Here is a 22,720-nt window from a genome sequence, read left to right as displayed (position 1 = left end):
CCTAACTAATCTTAAGTAACAAATGTATAAAGGATTAACATGTAGCTGAAGAAGTCGCAAACAGAAATATGAACTAAATTCAAAATAAACAAACATGTATACTTAGTGATATAAATAATACTGAAAATATCATGCTATTTTATGTGATCCAAAAACTGATGCTGAACTTTTGGATGTCAAAGATAGCTAACAATGCGCTTTTCATGGGCGCTTAGGTTAAAACCCCTAATTCTGAGGAAAGAAATGGGACATACGTGCTGAATAGACCTTTTGTTGGCCATTTTCACAAAGGTGAATTTCACTGAGGAAACTATAACCAAGTATTTGAATGAGAAGATTTTCTGGTGTCTATCTGATATTTATTCAGTGGCTAGGCACAATGAAATCCAGATTCTGATCAGTGCCTCTGGACACTACTACTTCTACTAAATATGGCCTTGTTTCTTCTTTTGCCCTTACCAACTTTTTCAGTTGGGTTCTGGACATGTCATCTTTTGAGAGCAGACCTCCTCTTCATGTCAGAATCTGTTAACTCAATGGAAAGATGCTTTCTTTGCATTTGTCTTCATGATGGAAGATGTTAGAGAGATTTCAGTCTAGGGACAATTCTGTGGAACTGAACAAAAGTGAGGTTTCAAAAGATGAGGTCATATTGGAAATCAATAAACTAAACAGTAGCAAATTATCAGGACCTGATGGAATTCATCCTAGGGTCCTAAAAGAGCTCAGACTGGAAACAACCACACTCCTAACTGTAGTATGCAACCTATCATTAAAAACAGCATTAGTGCAAGAGAACTGGAGGGTTGCCAATGTGACTGATATTTTAAAAGAGCTCTTGAGAGGATCTAGGGAACTACAGGCCAGTGAGTGTAACTTCTGTTCCTGGAAAGAAACAAGAAGAAAAATAATTGCTCATCACATGAATGAACATGCCTTGCTGGAGAGGAATCAGCATGTGTTTTATTAAAGGGAAATCACACTTCCAGAATTTATTAGAGTTTTCTGAGGGTATCAATAAGCAAATGGATCAGTGTGCTCCAGTTGACATAGTACATCTGAACTTCCAAAAAGTCTTTGACAAGGTTCCTCATCAAAAGTTTTTATTGAAGTTAAGTAGTCAAGGGATTACAGGGAAGTTTCACTCATGGATTAGAAATTAAGGATGAAAAACAAAGAATTAATATAAACGGCCAGTTTTCAGAAAGGAAAGAAGTAAACAGTAGGGTCCTCTAAGAATCTGTGTCAGGTCTGGTTCTGTTTAACCTACTCATAAATAATCTGGAAAAGCAGCTAAGTAGTGAGGTGGCCTAATTTGTGGATGACACAAAATTATTCAAGGTGATAAAGACCAAGGCAGACTAAGGAACTGCAGAAGAATATTTCACTTAATGAATGGACAACAAATGCCATATGAAAATCAGGTGATAAGTGTGAATTGATACATTTGGGCCTACATTTTATAGGCTCTACATTAACTGTTGCCACAAAGGAAAAAGAGATCTGGAAGTCATTGTGGATAGGTCACTAGAAACATCAACTCAGCACTCAGTTGCCATCAAAAAAGCAAACAACATTTTAGAAATTAAGAAGGGAATTGGAAACAAAACAGAAAATATCATTATGCCCCTTTATAAACCCATGGCGCATCCATACCTTGAACACTGTGCCCAATTTTGGTCCCCGCACCTCAAAAAGGATATAGAAGAACACAAGAGCCCCTGGGCAGGGGGCTGGACCTGATGATCTTACAAGGTCCCTTCCAGCCCTAATGTCTATGAAATCTATGAAGAAAGTCAGCAAGGGTGATTAGTGATATGGAGGAGCTTCCATATAACGAGAGAATAAAGAGGCTAGGTCTATTCAGTTTAGAAAAGCAATGTTTGAGGAGGGACATAGTAAGAGTTTACAAAATACTAAATGGTGAAAAGAAAATAAATGGGGATTTATTATTTACTCTCTCATATAGGGGCAGCACAAGCTTCTTCCCAGTGGGTGGGCGGGACCAGGGCTGGTCTTGGGTGTGGCTTGGGGGGGCTATAGCCCCTCCATAGCCACCCCTCCCAGCACCACCGCCACCCGCCCATGCTGCACAACAGAGCCTGCCCCACTCCCACCTGCTCCGAGCCCAGTCCCAGTCTAGCCACCCCCACTGGGAAGAGGCTGGCATCACCCCTGCTGGGACCATTTGCAGGCTTATCTGCACAGGGCCAGTGGGTTAGGAAACCTGTGCTGGGCGGGTGGATGGGTGGTGGCAGTAGTGGTGCTGGGAGGGGTGGCTATGCGGGGGAGCTAAGGCAAATTTTGGGATGGCTACAGCCTCCCCAATCTTCCCCCACAACCACCCCGGTTCTCTCACAATCTAAAAACTAGGGGGTTATCAAATTAAACTAGTAGGCAGGAACCTTAAAATGAGCAAAAGAAAGTTCTTTTTCACACAGCATGCAATTAAAGTGTGGAATGCATTGCCACAAGATGTTGTGGAAGCTTGCAGTTTAGCCAGATTCAAAAAGGGACAAATTCTTGTAGGAAAGGGACATCAGTAGCTATTAAATATGGGAGATAGGGATACAGCCTCCAGATTGGAACTTTCTGGACCTTAAATGCTGGGGGCTACAAGTAGAGCAGAAAGGGAAAATCTTTGGTCATACCCTGTTCACTCTCCCTCTTAGCATACACAGTCTGCCACTGTGTGACACAGGATATTGTGCAAGATGGAACTAAACCCTGACCCAGCAAATGGCAGTTCTTATGTTATAACAATTCCTGTTTACATCTGCAAATTTATTTTTGCAAATTCCAGAATCTCTCTGTTCTATAAGAAAGACACACTACTTAAAAGTAAAAGAAGTTGAAACACCATATGACCAAAGAGTACTGCTACAAACACATCAACTGGCCATAACACTGAATGGTTCCTGAGATTCATCCAGTACACCATAAGATTCACAACAAAGATAAAATATGAATAGAACACATAGTTGGCATGGCTCCATATCAATATCATATAATGTCATTTTTCCTTCTAGGTTGAAAGTGACAGTGTAAGTGTACAGGCATTCGCTCTCCCCTGGGTTGAAGATGAGTTCTTTTTCTCCAAGAACCAGCATTTTGCTCTTACAGAAAGTGAACATTTTGAATGTTCAAGATTTCTACTGGAAGAGAGTGATGATTCTCCCAGTAGAAGCATAATACCTGTACCTGGCCATTGAGTTTTACATACAATTCTATAAACATGCAAAACTGATAAAATTACAATCTATTATTGTTTATTTCACAGAACAAAAATTGAATGCATGTATAATTTTTTTTTCATTTTCCTTTTACACTTTCATATCTGGCCAAGGAAAATATGTTAATTCCCACATGATTTACATTTTACAAGATTTACAAAAAAATCAGATTATAAAAACTCATATGAGATGCTAAGATTTCCAAACTGTTCACTGTTTAAATATACAAAGATGGAAGCTAAATTATTTGAGTAAAAAGTATGTCTGGTGTATTAACAAAATTAAAGTATTCTTTCTTTTATGAGACTAAATTGTGTTAGAGAAAACAGACAGAGACAGAGAGACACACACATGCACACATAGAGGGAAATAGAGTGTGTGAATGAGAGAGAGTATCTCTACATCACAGTATCTTGCAAGAAGCACAGTGAGATAACTGCACACCCCCATTACAGCCATAGGATATATATGGCCACTGTTCTTTACCCAGCAACAGCTACTCTGGTACACAGAAACATGTTGCCATGGCCTCACTATCATTGCCTCACCCACACAAACCCACTTAGTGGTCATTAGCAAAGCTAATAGGGCATGCCACGCACACCCTTTCCACACTCTGGTGAGCACATGCACTACAGCTGAGAACTCTGAAACCTATTATAGGAACTGAAACAATATAGCAGTGAGGGCCTTGTTACACCTTACACTGAACTGCACTAATGCTGATTGTGCTGGTGCTAGCTTGAGTCACACTTCAGGCCAGCAGGGCTCTGGAGGACTGAAAGGTAAGGTAAACCCTTGGGGTTCCCATGACCCCACCACCTGCTTACTTGTAGCTGTCCACACTCTCTGTCCCAGGGCAACAGGTTAACCTGCCTGCCTAGCTGGCTGCCACCCTGCTGCTCTTCTGGCCCAGAGAGCAGCAGCTGTGGCTCGGCAGGAAGATTAACCCTTCCCTGTCTGCTCCCCCAGGACAGACAGTGAAGACAACCACGGGTAAAGTGAGGGCCAGCAGGGGGGTGGGGTAGGTGGTATGGTCACACTAAGAATGGCTACACCTTAGTGTAACATGAGCTGGGTAATACAGATCAGAGATAATGTTGCCCTGGAGTGACATAACTTTGAGCTGCCTAGTGAATGCTTAAAACTAGTTTTAGGTGTTAATAGGTGGACAATCGAAGGGTTAAGAGCTCCAGGAGCCTCCCAAAATTACCATGTAACAAGACCCTGAGGCTGTTTCTTTGGTTTTGTTTTTCAAACAGATTGTATTTAAATACGACCCCATCAATTAACAAATGTCAAAGCCTGTAGTGAGGTTTCCAGGAATATTTGCAAGATATTAGAATCAGGCAGGTTCTTTACAGAGCAATTTTGAATGACATGGGCAGGACAGACTTTATGGCTGATGGTTATATATGTCTGATGGATGATACAGGTCTGGTAAAATCTTGAAGACTTACTCTCATTGGCCACATATACATTTTAAATTCTGTTAAGTGCATCTGTTTGTTTCATTTAATAACTCAGCAGCACTTTATCTTTTCACAAGACCTGCTTTTGTTTGGCTACATCTGGAATCTTACACAAATATAACATGATTATGAAACAAAGAAACTGCAGATGCTATGTAAAAAGAATACAGAGCCAAAAAACCTGACTACTATAATATTTGCTCAGCAGAAAATAGCTTTGGCTTAATTCCAGTTGCACAGTTTTATTAAAACAAGGCACATCTTTATTTTATTACACTAGAGAGCAACATGTTCATTCTGTTCAATATTGGTCACAAGGTCCTTTGTGTCACTAGTCCCAGGAACCGTTTCACTATTAAAATACAAGTTGTTCTCAAAGCTGTCATTTGTTGATAGGTGGTTGTTTCTCTTCCTGTAGAAGAAATAGCCTGCAAGGCCAGCTCCTAATAGGATAAGAATCACCACAATAGCTACAATCCCAGCAGAGTTGTGAGAAGGTGCATGAACCTCATTCCTCATGTCGTTCTCTTTTTTTACTGCTGTAAATAATGCAAAACAATTAGTACAAAGCAAGACTATGCTAAATATTATCATATCCTTAGCAAAAATAATCCTACCATTAGGAAACAGTAATTGTTCATGCACAAATGCTTTTTCAGTTCCAAATAATTGCTGACTAAACAAGCAGGCAGCAGTACCACATGCATATATGAAGCAAACAGTTTTAAAAGCTTAACACAAAATAAAATGCAATTTCAGAGATGACTACATTTGGACATAAAAAGGATACAGATATTTTGATAGAAAAACCAGCTGATAATGATTTAACACATCAACATTAAAATTGTGTCCCATAAAAAATAGAATTTGATATCATTTACTTATATTCTTATTTGGGCTTTTCCTTCATTTACTTAAGAGAAAATATTCTTACCCTTTTGGTCTGGTGGCTTCTCTGTTGCTTTCATTTCAACAACTTGGAAACAGAAGAAAAAAGCAGGTGTTTATAGAAGTCTTTGGTATACTCTGAGCATTGTACATTAATGCAAACCAATGCATATATTTAAAATAACTCTCTTGTTTTTGCCTGTACTGAGCCAGGTAAATCTATGGTGTTATATAAAGAAAAAACTACATTTTACTAGTACATGCATATGATTAATCTAAAGTAGATTCAAGACTTACAATGATTCTGAAATGTACAAACATCCTTGCCTTAAGCTCCATGCTCTTTTAGACTCCTGTGTTCTATGGAAGTCTGTACATACACAGCAGTTTGGTATGTAAAGCAGCTTGTAGGTGTGAGACCCACTACTGAGCATAATAATTGCTTCTCTTATAAATCACAGAAAACAGACAACCTGGTAGACATATTTGGCTCCTGAGTGAGATTAGTATTTGTCATAACAGTGGAAAAATGTGAGATAAGAAATGTCTACGTTTACTAAATGAAATTAAAGTTTATACATGGAACATTAAGTTTTCCAAAGTTCTGGGTAGCTTTGGTAAAAACACTATGAATCAATCAAAGGAAAATATTCCATTTGAAGCCTCATCAAAGAGAAAAATCAAATTTAACATGCTTCCATAATCATGGCACACAAAAATAAGTTCAGTGTCCCATTTTCAAACTTTTTAAATGTGTCATCTTATATTCATTGTATGCATTTGCTCTTGGCTGTAAAACGGGAGACTGTTACAGCCTTGAAATTTCAACTCACTCACCTACAACATAAGTAAGTCCATCACACACCATTTGTATGTTCATCATCAATCACCAGGTTAAAAGACCGATAAGTGGACTTTGAGTGGGCCATTACACTTTACTGGAGAATCTTGCAAGGCTTTTGCTGACTCAGATCACTGTGCCCTTGAGAGTAGATTTCTAGCAAGGGAAGTGAGATTTTCGGAACTTCTATTCTTATGAAAGAACTATGCATACTTGAAATACTGAATGCATTTCACCAAATACAGCATGACTTTTTTACACACATTTTTTCTGACTTTTTCTGATTTTGTTCATTCAGTTATTTCAGGAATATTCTAAATCTTGAAACTTAAAACAAGTTGTTATTGGCTCCTCCTCTCACTAATCACCACACCTTAAAATGTTCCAGGAAAGAATAGCTCTACAATGCAAAGAAATGTAGCCTGAGTAAGTAGGAAATATCATTTTCAGAGAAAAAGACGGGGAGAGACAGGGACAAGAGAAAGGAGAGAAATGAAAAGCTCACTTTAGGGTAAGATATAGGTGCCTCTGAGGACAAATTTTCAGGAATTTAAGATTCTGTTCTAGATGCAAAAATGCAATTTTAGCAAGGTGCCTGCAACTGAATACATAATTGATGAGCCTGCATAGATCATTTGGTAAGTTAAAATGAAAAAGACTAGTTAAGGTATACTATAGTTACTTTCTCCTCCATCTCTGCTGTCCCTCCTTTCCTGTTCCCCTGCCCCACGTCCTCCCTTTCCCTTCCCCTGCTCTGCCCTGCAGGCTCCATCCCTGCTTTAGCCTAGGACACTGAGTACAGCCCTAACCCCACCTCCACAGCAGCCATGAACATTGCCCACTACTGCTACAGGCTGGGTTGGGGCCATGCTCAGTGCCCCAGGCTGCAGAATGCACCCAGCCTGCCAATGTGGTACAAAGATAAGAGAGGGAGGGAAAGGGGCAAGCAAGGGAACAGAGGCTGAAGAGAGAGGAGGAGGGGGAAGAGGCTGTAGTGGATGTGGTGGGGGAGAGATGGCAGGGTGCAGAGGTAGTGGAGGGGTGAGGGAAGCAGGCAGCAGCTACAGCTATGGCCCTGACCCCCGGCAGAGGCTGGAACCCAAGCCACAACTGCCACCTGCTCCCACTGTCATTGTATTCAATTCTTAGATAAGGTGTTTCTCCCCTCCCACATTAAATAAGAGAGGTTCATCTTAGAACTAAGTAAATGCAGTATTCATTCAATATGTCCACCCATGTCAAAAAACACATTAGGCATCCTTTAAATAAAAAGACATCTCTTTTTTGATGTTACCCTCTCTTTCTCTTGCTGGTGCTATGCATGTCAGTTATATGTTGTTTATAAACCATAGAGAAGATCTATCACAACTGTAAACTCTATGGCCAATATCTACTAGTAGTATGCATGCTGTAAGCATTACATACTACGAACTCCAGTAAGCATAAAGCAAATCCATAAACCCATCACTTACTTTTGGATCTTTTACAAATGTATCCTTTATAGGAAGAGCAATAAATATTATTCCAGAGCCCAGAGTTTGCATACATTTCAACACAGTGCTCATTTTGTTGGCTTGAAGGTTCTCCTACATTCCAGTTGACAAAATCCACTGCAGTGTTGTCTAACCACAACCACTGACCTAATTAAAAACATATTTAATATGAAAAAAGATTAGCATTTAAGTGTACCCTACTGAAGTAATTAAACATTCAGAGGCATCTCAGAGTGTGTTCTAGGTTTCTCCAATTCAATGATTATCAACCTTTTTTAAAAACTGAAGGCACCCTAGAATAGACTTGAGGCATCCCTCAGAAAATGCCAGCAGCTAGTTTTAATTATTTTTTGAGTACAGAAAAAATAGAGCAGTTTTTCTGTTGCAAAGAGCTCAAGAGCCACAATTATGGATTTTTATTTGAAATATCTCGGTTTATCTTGTGAATCATGCTTGTAAACCTAACAGTACTAGCATTGTGTGGCACCCCACAGCACCTAGAAAGGAACTCAAGGCTGTGACACTTTGGTTGGGAATCACTGCTCTACATTTTGAAAAATAGCAGAAAGCTGAATTAGACATCCAAAGGTCTCATATCTCCAAAATACCCTGGTTTCCATACTTGGCAGAAAAGACCACATTCAAGAAAAATCCCCCCACGATACCTTCCATGTTGTATTCTTGCTTTATTTAATATGACAACTGTGATGATAACCGGTGGAAAGAAATAATTTATCTTTTTTAAAGTGTCCTTTGTCTTTGTCATTTGTAGCTGTATTTTGGATTTGGTTATTTTTTCACAAATGCTAAATAATCTCCTTTGCCTCCATTATTTACTGCATTTGATATAGGTTTGGTCTTTCTGGCTTCTATTTCCACTTCTGGAAAGATGTCTATTTTAATAAACCTTTTGTTATTTAAAAATTCTGGAACTTCGTGTTCATGTGTCTTCCTATTTCTTTTGTTTGTTTGATTGCTTAAGGATCCATGGGTCTCTCGTGACTAAAGTTATGCTTAAAAAACTTCCATGTTGAGTGTAAATATTTCCTTCCATTTGATTTTATAGCTTCCCCATTTCTTTGAGATTCTCTCCCGTACTCTGTGCCCACTGCACTACATTTTGATATAACTACTTCCTTGAAGATATAAAATTTACTTCTACAGTAGGTACAATTTAAAGGTAAGTAGAGCTACTTAATGAACCAGGTCCTGTGCCAAATATCTAGTCACTTTGATAAATAATGGTTTAAGAGGTCAAGTAACTGCTTCCATAATCAGTGACTTGACTCATAAGCAGTTCCAATACTCACCATTGGCAATGGACATATTTACAACCCATTATTCATCAAGATACACTGGTCTGCTACAACATGGAACACTTTCGTTTTTTTCTGGCCAAGAGTCAAGCAACACAGGGATTTCAAAGATATAGCGCACCAGAGGGTCCAGCCCACAGTGCCCATTTTCTGGCCCCTGGTGTTGCCCTTGGGTCTGGAGTAGACCCACACACAGCATGTGTCAAACTGACCCCATGCACCCCCTGCCACTTCAGGACATGGACTGCATGTAGTGCTCCTTTCCAGCTGCTCCGTAACACATACTGCCCATGGCACCTGCCCTAACTACTGCAGGATGCATGCTGCACACAGTGCCTGCTCTGACTGTTTTGAGACCTGCATTGCAAGCAGCACCCCTCCCCACAAACACTCCAGGGTGGGTGCACACATGCAGCAAGGGTCCTGGAACAGCCAGAGAGGATGCCACAAGTGGTACATGTCCCAGATCAACTGGGGCAGGTGTTGTATGCACTGGATCTCCCATGATTGGGGAGGGAGTGGGAACTCTGTGGGCCTGGCCACATATCATTCATATCCAGCCTGTGGACCGGTCCCACAACACTCATCCATACTGCGAGGCCAAATGAATTTTACACTCCTGGGTTATTCCAATTATACTAGTATATTAGTACTATTATACATATATACATACATACATACATACATACACACACACATATATATATATATCTCCAGCTGATAAGAAGTATGAAATAAAATAGAAACTGATAAGTATGAAATAGAAAGATATATATATCCAGCTGATAAAAGTAGATAGATAGATAGATAGATAGATTAACTGACTAGCTATCTTTCTTATCAGCTGGAATCTATCTATCTATCTATCTATCTATCTATAGATTCCAGCTGATAAGAAGACTACTATACTAGTATAAGCCTATATTTATATATTTATAATAATATATGTAGATTCTATAGTCATCTCCATTCTAAAATTTTATCTTATTCAACTCCATAGAATATTTATTAGCTACAGAGGGAGAAAGAGGGAGAAGCAGCATTGGGGGAGAGACTGGGGGCTGTGATAGAAGAGTGGTTGGGCATGCAGAGGCAGCAGGGGGCAGGCAACTGCTGCAGCTCCATCTCCAGCTCTAACCCCTGTCCAGCCCCTCCTTATGCTTGATTCTAAGGTGAGGGGCTTCCTCTCCCACCATGTTAAAAGGGGGGTGGGGGAGATCATCTTCTAATCATGTAAATCTACCTTCCCTGTATTATTTATCAACCAGATATATTTAGATGCAGTATTCCATTGATTTTTTTGTCATTTTGCCATGATTCAGTTATATGTATATGTATAGGTAACAGAATCAGTTTCCTAAATATTTTAATGGAAAGTGCTGTTTTAACTGAAGTCCAAACACTGTTAAATGTTGTGAATAGTTTAAAAAATGTTCAAGCATCACTTTGTAGCATTTTCAGAACTGAAAAATTTGAATATTTTTGCTGCAAAAAAATTATAAAATTAAATTAAATGCTTTTTTTTTAATTCATAAATTAGAGACAAAACCTTTTTGATGCTCCACAACAAAAATATTTCAGAATTTCATTCCATGGAAAACGTTATATTTGCTTCATTCCATCTGGAATGGCAGAAATTTTGAAACTGGAGAATTTTTTAATGTAAGAAGTGCCATACCAGGGCCGATATATGGTCCATCTAACCCAGTGTCCTGTCTCTGATAGCAGCAAATAATAGATATCTTAGAGGCAGGGTATATAAATGGGGCATGCCTAGAGTAACTGTCATATCCTTCTTGGTATCAACCATCATTAGTTTATGCATGTCAGAGGACACATCCCTAACTGCTCTTTATAATAGCTGTCAATGAACCTGCCCTCCATGATTCTGCCTAATTCTTTTTTGAACCTGGTTATACTTTCTGCTTCTACAACCTCTTGCGGCAATGAGTTCCACAAGTGAACTACACACTGTGTAAATAAGCATTCTCTTATTTATTTTAATTCTACCTCCTGATCATTTCAGTAGTCCTAGTATCCTGGGAGCTGGTGAATAACAGCTCTCTAACATTTACTTTGTCCACACTTGATTTTCCATAACACAGAAAATCTGGTTGCAACTCAACTCTAGTTATAAATTAAAATCAATTCCCATTCTCAAGAATGCTCTGACTGCTCTTCTATTTTTCTTCTATACTTTTTGCGTTGCAAGTTTTTATCTTTAGTAGTGCATATATTTTTATTCAGCACCTTTGTCTGATGCCCTGTTAATATTCGTGAATTTCTCTCTATGATCTCATTCTTTCTTTCACAGTCTGATTGTAATTTCCGCCATATCCTTTGCTGGAAACTGAGATAAATCTTTTTGATTATTAACAACCCTTTGAGTTGTTAACAGAGATCTTTGAGTCTCTCTCAGGACTTTAAATTTTCCTCACCTTCTATTTCAAGTAATACTCTCTCTCCCCATACTTTCTGGAAGGTTTTCCTGTGCCAGCAATCCTATGTTCCGCTTTAGGTCAGGTGATGATTCATTAGCATTCTGTATAAATATTTTGTGAAAGTCCCCAAAGTTACCACACACCCATTTACTGTAACAATATTGTCAATAAGATATTCCATCATCACAGGATGTCTTACAAATGCAAACCCTCTTCTATAGTCATTTTTTTGGTGATAAGGAATGATTGGCCTATCTTTACTGAAAGGAGAGTAAAATAAGTAAAGGTTTCTGTTCCTCCATCTTGGTTTCCTCCCAGCATAATACCAACGACATGGGGCCATAACCTCAACTCCCCTGATACTCAACTCTTACATAGTCCAGTTGATAGTTTGGACTCCCTTATGGCCACTCACTTTGTGCCCTCCTCTACCAAAGCCCTATCCCTTAAGAAACAGCTCTTCTACATTTCTTCAGTAGTATTTTACTTGTTAACACTCAATAACAAATCAATCAGCTGGTCGTATGCATGATTTATATTTCTTCAACAGTATGTAACATACATAAAGTGTTACCTTTCCTGCCTTATCTTTTCATGTTTTACAACAGAGTGTAATAAACAGTATGCATCAGGTTTAAGTATTTTTGTGGAAGCTATTCACCTATGAACAAATAATAATACTTAAAAAATTACCATCCACGTTCCTGTACATTCCTGTCCAAAAAGTTGATGATTTTCTTTCAAGAGGCTCTATGTTGTGTGCCAGAAAGTCGACTTCAGCTGAATCTTCTACTGAAACTAAAGCAGCACCTGCAAAGCATTAGTAAACATGCTATATAAATGAGTTTTATAATGAAGCATATGCTCCCTATAAAGAGTGACTTTTTTCTTGTCAAGTTTTACAATACTTTTAAACCATTTTGCCATTGATTATTATTTCCAGGTCCCAGTAAAGGCAATAAGAATCCGTGCAGAAAATTACACCTGGAATGTTTCACTTCAGTGTAAATGTTCCCTTTTCCTCTCAGCAGCTTTGTTGACTACCTCCACCCTACGAATACACATGCACTTTTTTATTCTGTAACATTTGCCAATTAAAATGCTTTATATATTATAAATGTTTCAAATAATTAATTCATTATAGGTGCAGAATCTAATTGTGAAGTACACAAATATAATAGAATCAGAGAAAAGTAAGACTGGAAAGGACCTCAAGTCCTGAATCCAAACAGCTCTGGTTTTAGAGGTGCAATTTTTTTTCCCTAATTCTCTGAGGGTTAGGAAGGAAGGAGAAAATTGAGTGGTTGTACAGGAACTGTCTGACAAGTTTTTATTTCATTTTGTTGGAAAATGTTAAACTACTGGTTTTGACCACAGGCAGGTTACCAACAGACCTCCACATGGCTTCGTGGCAGCATACCTTGGGGCTGCTGGCTGTGGCTCCAATGGTGGTCATTCACATGGACTGCCTCAGAGCGATAGTCCTAAGGCTTCCCAATTCCCTCCTCCCTGTAGTGGAGCAAGGATCTGGAAGTCTCAACTTCCCACAAGGTTCTTATGGCTTCTGAGCTCCTAACTGTACAAGCGGAGCAGACCAGTGAGATCCCCAGCCATTATGGCCATTTCCCACAGTAGGACAGCCAGCCACTCTGCTACCACCACATAGAACAGATGACCTTGTACAAGCCCCATAATACCAGCCTACATGGCTATTACGGGTCATCTGATCCATACAGTAATGCCACATTGTTATATTTTCATATTATTATGATTACAAGTTGATCCAATGTATAAAGTCAAGTCTGATTTCTATGTTTTTTATTTGAAGGAGAAAAAGATCAATTTATAATTAAAATGACAGGATACTCAGAAAATGCTTAATTATAAATGGGAAAGTGAGAGCATGAGGAGAACAATGTGAATACTGTACACCAAATGTAAGAACATGGACTTTTTTTTTTGCTGTTTTCTTTATTATTAGAAGGCTCAGAAAAATCCTTTCATAAGTGTTGAAGATGAAACAGAGTCTGAAGAGTTTTAGCACATCATTCAATGTTACATTTATATAACGGAGGGCATTAATATGTATTGTTTTGATAAAGTTACCCCTTTGACGAATGGCATAAGAAATGTGGGGCCTTCTTCGTTGGTTTCTCGCATGAGGAGAAAGCAGTGACATAGAGACCAGCAATCTTCTCCTGTCAATGTTTAATTTGCACATAACAAACAGTCCCAGGCAGAGATGCCTTTCAGGAATTTCAGACCAACATTTTATTTCCAATGAGCAATTATACCTCAGCAACTGATTTACATCAGAAACACAACAGCATAGGTTTATAAGGCGCTCAGACTCCTGAGTCATTGAATCTGGTCTCTTTTTATCACAGGCAATTGTACCATGTGATCCTTTTCATAGATATATCAGGGATGTGGTATCAAAGTGGTTAAGTTTTCTTACAACATCTCTGAGATATGAGCCTGAAATCCCCTCTGAGTCTGGACTCTTGCTGAAGTTTCCTCGCAATCAACCCAACTGTAAATGAGTCATTCAACCTAAGGAATGAAAGGCAGCAGATGTGACCCTGACTACATATCACCCTTGCACACTTGGCTATAGCAACTGGAATGCCTAACCACACTATCCAGAAGGACTGCTCACCTCTGGCAGACCAATAGGTGACTTTGAGGCCCCCTCTACATGTTACAGGTATTGCATACTTAACTGGTTAATTATGCAATTAATCCGTTAATTATGCAATTACCTTGACACCAAATACACATGCAAAGTACTTTTCATACCATTAAAAAGGTCCAACTAGTTATAAAGTTAGACCTCAAAAATGTGTAATTATTTCATAGCTAGTTGCTATCGAGCTTTAATTTGTACATGTAGCAGGGTCTCCCCTGTGGCTGGAAGCCCCATCAGCACCATGCCCAGTGGGGGCTAGGAGCCCTGCAGCTAAGAAGGCTCTCAGCCCAGCTGCTGACTGTGGTTCCCAGCAGCCCCCCACAGCTGCCAAAACCCAGAACCCCACAGCTACAGATTCTGGGTCCCAGATGCAAGGCACCACTGCTGTCTCCCAGCCCCAGGGGTGCATGAAGCCTGAGCCAGGAGATCACATCTTCCAGCCCTAGGGGCTACACACACCCCTGGGGTTGGAAGGTAGTGGCAGCTGCATCTCCTATCTGTGGGGAGTGTGGGGCACCTTGTCACATTTAGCTTTAGTTGCACCTGCTTGAGTGGTGCATTAGAGTATTATTTGAACTTTTATTTTATAGTCAGCCTTATTTAACCATTGCTTAAGTTTTTCTATAACCTCATTATTATTTGTACTTTTCTTTTTTCATTTTGCTTGTGTTTGCATTATCAACTAGCCTTGAGTTCACTTTCACAGGCAGCTTATGTTCTGCTGTTATCAACATAGGTGTGTGAAATGTAGGCCTTGGTACTAGCTCAAATTAACTGAACCTGGCACTAACTGACTAAATCAGACAGATGACATGAGTGGATATGTAAATGAAAGGTGATAAGAGGGGACCAACTGAACAGTGCACAATTACAGAGCCCCTGGAATTTCCAGAGTTAATGGACAGACCAAATTAGGAATCCAGGGCATGCCCAAATTAAGATACTGGTAAAAGACCAAATTAAGATGTGTGCATGTGATGGGCTTGTTGAAATAAGAGAATATGCTGACAGGATAAAAACATGAACAGCATGAGGATCACAGAGAAACCAATCAACGGCACCCAGAAATGAAGAGTCACCAGGGGAGTAAAGTTAAAGAGAACGCATTAAAGTAAAACAGCAAGGAAGTTGGCTGTGTGTTGCCATCCAGCAACATCTGGACTGAAAAACAGCTATTACCCAGAGATGACCACCCTCTACTTTCAGGAACTCATTGGCCACCTTTTCTGTGAAGTAGAGTAACATCTGGGTTTAGGTGGGACCATTGGACTAAATGTTTTTCTCTCTCTCTATGTAGAAATTAAGATAACATTTAATGTATTAATAAAAGTTAGATTTTAGTTAAGTTGAACTGTGCGAGTCATATTCCACTGTGGCGGTGAAGTGCCCCCACAGGCTCTCGAGCGAAGACCCCAGACCCTGAGAGCAAGCCCCCAGAGGGGCGTACGTACCTGCAAAAGAGCAGCGGGAGCAGGAGCTGTGTTCACGGCTGTAGCCGCGTGAACCGCCATTACGCCGGCTGTAGCAACAGCTGTTCCCGGCACGGGGAACAGCTGAGCCAATCCCAGTGGCTGTAGCGGCAGCTGCGGGAAAGTTTAAAAACGCCGACAGAACAGGGAGAGAGGGGGAGACGGAGAGAGAGAGTACGGGTGGGCTGCTCATGCTGCGAGCTCGGGCGCAGAGAGGAGAGGACCCAGCCTGTGGGTCTCAAGCAGGCAGCTTAGCAGAGAGCTGTAAGCTTTCTACGGGAGGCAGAGCAGAAGGCAGACAGAGAGTGCAAGCCGAGGCACTCTCTCAGTCTCCTGAAGCGGCTGACGCTCAGGAGGCAGGGGAGCGCTCTGCTGTTGGCAGGAGAGGGGAGACAGTGGAGGCTCCAAGAGGGAGCTGGAATCAGGGAAATCACCCTGCAGCTCCTCCTAACTCGGAGGAGTATTTCCTGTAAAAGAGGAGAAAGGAGAAATCGCTCCCAGAAGGAGGGAGAATGACCAGGAACCGGAGAACTGGTCTGAGGCCGTCATACGAGGCCTGGAAACATCTTGAACGCATCACCCAGCGGTTGGCACGTGGACGGGGTGTAGGGGAGGCAGAGCCCCGTGGACCACCGCATCAGACGACCGTGAGTAACACCGTCTATTGGGAGGCCCCACCCAGGATAAAGATCTCCACTGTAGACCCCTCTTAAGGTATATATCTACATCCAAGTCGTGGCAGGCGAGTTGAGGGGAGGGGCAACACCCCGATAGACCAGGCGGAGCGGGGTGCAGGCTCCACATTCACATTAAACTCCAGGTTGATTATGCTTTGGTGATCCTGTAGCACCAAGGGTGCATAACACCTCAGCTGAGGGGGGAGGGGGGGGGCAACTATGGAAGTTTGCTTCTAGTTGGTGAGGGGAACCTAGGATCGGCCTCCCCCGGCACCAGCAATAAGGTGCAATGGGATCTAATGTGCAATCCCACAATCACGCCTCCTGCCATGCACGTGTGCCATGACAGGAGGCGCAATTGTGTGGACTGTGGATTAGATCCCATTGCATGTGGGGAAGGAATGGCTGGGTGGGCAGAGGCAGCAGGGGGCAGGTGGCAGCTGCAACTCTGACTCAAGAGCTAACCCCTGCCCATCGCTTCCTCATACTTAATTATAAGGTGAGGGGCTTTATTCCCCATGTTAAATGGGGCGGAAAACCTCATTTTCTAATCAAGCAATATGGTAATTAAAATAACTGAGAGGGAAATTGGTTCTATAACATAAACAATAAAAAACGGTATTAAAAATTAATAAAAACTCCAATTACTACTGCAGAAAAAGATTTTTTCCTTAACATTTAAGATATATTCACTCTTCTTTACAAAAAATTATACATATGTGATTTGTGAATGTTTTACCACTAATTCAAGATGACACTCACCTAAACGGAGGCATTCTAAGGATGCCTGGGCCCAGTTTCGAGTAAGTGATGACTCAAAGTAGTAACAATGGCCACGGAATGGGATCCAAGATCGACGTTCTTCTGTTTCAGGACACGTTCCTGGAAGTTGTGGAGGATCAGTGGGGGCCTTCACTGTTAAAAAAAAATAATCCAAATCATTTACCTGAACAGCTTTCTTATTTATGCTTTTACCATTAGTAGCATATATTAATTTGATGTCCTTTTTATTTTAACCAGAAAACTCCTCAAAGCTCTTAATCTCAATACAGGCTCTGTAATTCTGTATCCCTTATTATTATGCAATACTGGAAAAAATCTGAACCGGTAAATAAATAATGTTGCTGTTGCATTTTAGCCTCTACCATCCTTATTCAGGAAAGCTCTTAAGCATGTTCTTATCTTTAAACACATTCTTCTATTCCCACTCAGTAAAGTACTTATGCATATACTTATGGTTAAGAATGCGCCTCAGCTCCACGTTGAATTTTACATGTTGAGCCTCATGTTGAGCTTTACAGATTTTGGACCTAAATCTGGCCACATTGGGTTATAAACCAACACTATTCTTGATGTAGAAAAGCTGCTTTGATGATTCTACAGGACTTCAAGTGCAGGTTAAACCAGGATATTATAGGCAGGGATCCTGGTTTTCTCTGATTTAAAAAAAATCACCCATTCCTGCCCGGGGCAGGGGGTCAGACCTGATGATCTGTTTAGGTCCCTTCTGACCCTAAGTACTATGATACTATGAAAGAATTGATAATGGTTTTAGCTGACTGCTATTGTTGAAGAACAATAAATATAAACATAAATGATTTCAAAATACACCAGTTGCTCCTCTGAACCTAGACAAATGAAAATTATTTTCAACGTGTGGATCATGGGGACAACTTTATGTTAAAAAGCAATATTCAGAACACTGGAAATAATTCAAAAAGACTTTGGTGCTAAATGTATTTAAACAACTATTTGATATTATTTTGCCTCATAGATCTGTACATGCAGAACAATTAGTTTTCTTTGGATATTTCAACAAATTCTTACAGCCATGGACAGTTGTTCATTTCTATCACCACAAATTTCCTGGTCTGGGGAAGGCTGGGGAAACAGCAAAAGCTGGACTTCACCCAATCACAGAGGAGTTGAGAATAACATTCAGGTGTTCGTTATGGTGATAATCTCTAGGGGGCATATCTTTCTCCTAGATGGGGCATATTTCCTCCCCAAGAAACTGCATGGATGCCTGTATGCTGGAAATTTCAGATACTTTTAGTAGAAAGGTAACATGTTATTCAACATCTTCACTAATTATCTGGAAATGAGGATGCACAATGAAATCTCCAAGTTTTCAGATGATACCAAGTTATTCCAGGTAGGCAAATCCCAAAATGATGGAGAAGAGCTGCAGAAATATGTCACCAACCTAAGTGAGTGGGCAAAAAAATGGCAGATGAACATTAATGTCGACAAGTGCAAGGTAAAGCACGTGGGGAAAAATAACCATGAAGTATATATGCACAAGTTTTAGTTCTGAACTCAGGGGTGTTGGCTGTAGCTGTGTTGGTCTAAGGACATAAGCAAACAAGGGTAACTGTGATATCTTTTATTAGACCAACTAAAATTGTTCTTTGCAAGCTTCTGAGTACAAAAAGCTTACAAAGAACAATCTTTCCAACTATTTAGTTATTGAACTACTTAGTTATTGAACTATTGAACTAACTATTGAACCAACTATTGAACTAACTGTTACAACTCAGGAAAGAGACCTTAAGTCATTGTAGATCCCTAAAAACATTAGCTCAATGTGTAGCGCCAACCATAAAAGCCAATAAAATATTGAGCATCTTTAAGAAGGGAATTTAAAACAAAACTGAGAACATCATCATGTCTTTATACAAATCCATGGTGAATCCATATCTTGAATACTGTGTAAAGTTCTGGTCTCCACATCTCCAAAAGATGTATTAGAGTAAAAAAGGTACAGAAAAGGACAAACAAAAAAAAATCAGGGTGGACGGGGCAGTAGCTTTACCAGGAGAGACTAAAATGGCTAGGACTCTTCAATTTGGAAAGGAGAAGGCTGAGGAGGATATAATAGAGTTCTAAAGCATCATGAAGCCGGTGGAGCAAGTGAACAGGGAACTGTAATTCAGCAAATCCCAGAACACTAGAACTAGGGGGCAGTCACAGAAACTAGCAGGAAATAATTGCCACAGAGGTGGTAGATGCAAATAGCATAGCCAGGTCCAAAAGGTACTAGACAAATTCATGGATGATAGATCTATTAATAGGTGTTGAACAGAATGGCTACAGACGTTTCCTCTGGCATCTCTCTGGCAAATGGGGGATGGATGTCAGGGTGGAAGGGACATAAATAGGGAAGAGATCACTCTAGATATATTTGGTTCAATATATCTCTAGAGATAAAAAGCACCTACTTCTCCTACTGTGAGAGACAGGATACTAGGATAGATGGACCACTGGTCTGACCCAGTAAAGCATTTCTTATGTTCTTAATATTAAGCAAAGTTCCTTTGCTGTGTCAAGTAACTGGAAAAAGACATAAAGCATATAGTTTTATTTTGGCTTCATACTTGTCACAGTATTGTCAGTTATCTCTGTGCTTCTTCCTTCTGTCAACTCATAGATTTCGTAGACATTAGGGCTGGAAGGGACATCGGAAGATCATCGAGTTCAGCCCCCTGCCCCAGGGGCAGGAAATCAGCTGGGGTCATAGGATCCCAGCAAGATAAACATCCAAATTTCTCTTGAAAGCGTTCAAAGTAGGTGTTTGAACCACCTCCAATGGCAAGCTATTCCAGACCTTGGGGGCTCGGACAAAGCCTGACACACACCATGACTATATGTGGCCAAGATCTAAAGGGTGGTCCTAGTAGGTGCTTTATACTAACCCCAGACTTCCAATAGAAAACTAACATCTTTCCCTTCTAACAATGTTGTTAGAGATTAAATGTTCAGGTTCAATTGAACCATTCTAGACTGTAAAAGTACCATACTCAGCAGCAGGGTCCTCAAGGCTCTACTACATAGGCTTGAACCAGAGGCAGTAAAGCTATATTTGCATAGCATGGTGAGCATGTGGAACACTGCCACTCCACATGTTTTCTGTATTTTCTCTTGCTTTTACCTGGTGTTCTGTTCATCTGGTGAATAATGCCCTGACTTTTTAAAATAGATTTTACTTTTACAGGTAACTTCTGGACACACTGGAAGGATGGGGCAGACCTAGGATTTTGAAAAGGAGGGTGATGATAGTGTGGCACATCACCACACAGAACACAAGACATTTTTCTCCAGTTAAAGAGAAATTAAATGCTTTACTAATATGCTAAAAGTTAGCATTATATTATCCAGGTTAAGATCAAAGCAAAAATGTAGGCAAAAAATATTCAAAAGATATTGTGTCTTAGTCCTGTATTCATTAAAATTACATGTATATCTCATTCAGATTCATAAAATAAAATCTAGCCTTCTTGAGACTCTTGAAAGTGCCTCCAATATTTCACTGTCAATCATTCATGCTCCTGAGTTAACCTTAGGACACCTGAGCTAAGGTTTGTAGCTAGAGCTAAAAACACTCTGCAAGGCTGTAAAATAGAAAAGAAACGCTATCAGGAATGGCTAACAGACAGCAAAATTGCAAAAGGATCATTTAAATAGTGAAACATCAAGATCATTAAAAGGAATAGAGGGTCATTAATACCTGTAGAGTAGAGAGAGATTAGCAGGAAACAGGGAGGTGACAATGAGCCATAAATCCATTGGCTCTCTCAGCACAACCTGAATAGAAATGTCATTTCCACTCTCAGGCAGTTAGTTTTAAAGTTCGGGTGAAACAGGTATCAAAGGCAGGAGCGTGACTGCTGCACTGCATATCCCGTGCACCTATCCCTGGATGTTTGTGTTTGTCTCAGCATCCAGCTGGTGGCAAATTTAACAAAGAAAAAATACAAGCAAATAAAAGTGATAACATAAGGGGGGTTTTTCTCCTTCAAGCTGCAGTTTTAGGGCTCTGGAGATGATGATGTGGACATTCAATTAGAGGAAGGAACAAGCCTGTGGTTTTGGCTCTGGACCAGCAACCAGAAAACTTATGTTCTGCTGTTAGTTTGCAATGTAACTCTGGGTGAGTCACCGAATCACTGTGAGTTTCCTTTCTTTATAAGTGGGGTCATGATCTGTCATTGTAAAATGCTGTAAAATCTATTCATTATTATTCCTCACCTAACTTGCTTGGTTGATGATGTGTATATAATACCTCCTTTATTCATTCAGGGTTATTTTTTTGTCATATATTTGTTTGGTAACATACGGAAACCGATTACTTATCCAGTTTTTCAGAGATTACCATGTCATCTATACATGGACAATATTTTTTATCAACATCTTTCTTACACTTGATTTAATTTGGGAAATAAAGGATTGAGGGTACATTACAATATGTACTAAGTGGGGTATATAGTACTCCTCTTTAAAATTTCCAGGTACATTTATAACCAAATAATATGATCACAGTACTCACATGTATTTTATTTCTTATCAGTTTTCTGCAGCAGCTCTGGAAATATCATTCTGTTATCAAGGGCAAAGTTTCTTGCTAGCTCCCTATGACTACCCAAATCACACCTGAGAAGCAAGCCTATATAAATCCAAGCACAATTTTTGGCTGTCCTTTTACTGTCAAAGACTGTGTGCGTACAAAATTCAGTGGATAGGATGATGGATTAACTATTTCTATCATCTTCAAACTACACTGCTGTGCTAAGTGACTAATCAAACTTATGATGCCTCTTGCACAATTTTTGGTGTTTCTGCCACTATTAATATATTTGAGCTGCCTCAGCAATTTGTTTCTTCTGTTGTTTTATGATTATAGTTTCATAGTAGCTAGGGTCAGGAGGGACCTGAACAGATCATCTAGCCTGATCCCCTGCCACAGGCAGGAATGAATGCTGGGTTCACAAGACACCAGACAGGTCCAACCTCCTCTTGAACTTGCCCAAGGTAGGGGCGAGGACCACTTCCCTGGGAAGTTGGTTCCAGATTTTGGCCACCTGAACTGTAAAATATTGCCTCCTGAACTCTAACCTAAACCTATTCTCCATCAGCTTATTACCATTGTTCCTCGTCACCCCAGGTAGTGCTGGGGAGAAAAGAGCTCTGCCTATTTGCTGTTGATCCCCCCTGATGAGCTTGTAGGCAGCCACCAGGTCCCCCCTCAGCCTCCTCTTGCTGAGGCTGAACAGGTTCAGGTCCTTCAGTCTCTCCTCGTAGGGCCTGTCCTGCTGCCCTCTCACCAAGCGGGTGGCCCTCCTCTGAACCCTCTCCAGGCTGGCCACATCCCTTTTGAAGTGCGGTGCCCAATACTGGATGCAGTACTCCAACTGCAGCCTGACC

The 22,720-nt window shown here is 40.4% G+C and overlaps 1 protein-coding gene across 5 annotated transcripts in view; it reads right to left on the bottom strand.

The window, feature by feature from the left end:
* Positions 1-1,094: 1,094 nt before the first annotated feature.
* The window catches only part of LOC102382687 (macrophage mannose receptor 1-like), a 136,772-nt gene continuing 115,146 nt past the window's right edge, over positions 1,095-22,720 (bottom strand). For 3 of the 5 annotated variants that reach the window (XM_014526091.2, XM_025192671.1, XM_025192672.1), the window contains 5 exons: positions 17,282-17,434; positions 12,378-12,494; positions 7,907-8,074; positions 5,640-5,681; positions 1,095-5,244 (listed from right to left, as the gene is read on the bottom strand). In XM_014526091.2, the coding sequence (XP_014381577.1) occupies positions 4,982-5,244; positions 5,640-5,681; positions 7,907-8,074; positions 12,378-12,494; positions 17,282-17,434 (743 nt within the window). In that variant the 3' untranslated portion in view covers positions 1,095-4,981. The remainder of the gene's footprint in view (positions 5,245-5,639; positions 5,682-7,906; positions 8,075-12,377; positions 12,495-17,281; positions 17,435-22,720) is intronic. The other 2 variants (XM_025192669.1, XM_025192670.1) reach the window with 2 other exon arrangements.

This window comes from Alligator sinensis, unplaced genomic scaffold, assembly GCF_000455745.1.
Source record: "Alligator sinensis unplaced genomic scaffold, ASM45574v1 scaffold995_1, whole genome shotgun sequence".
NCBI classification, from domain to species: Eukaryota; Metazoa; Chordata; order Crocodylia; family Alligatoridae; genus Alligator; species Alligator sinensis.
The sequence above is the reverse complement of the archived record's forward strand: the minus strand, read 5'-3'. Positions and strand labels throughout refer to the sequence as shown.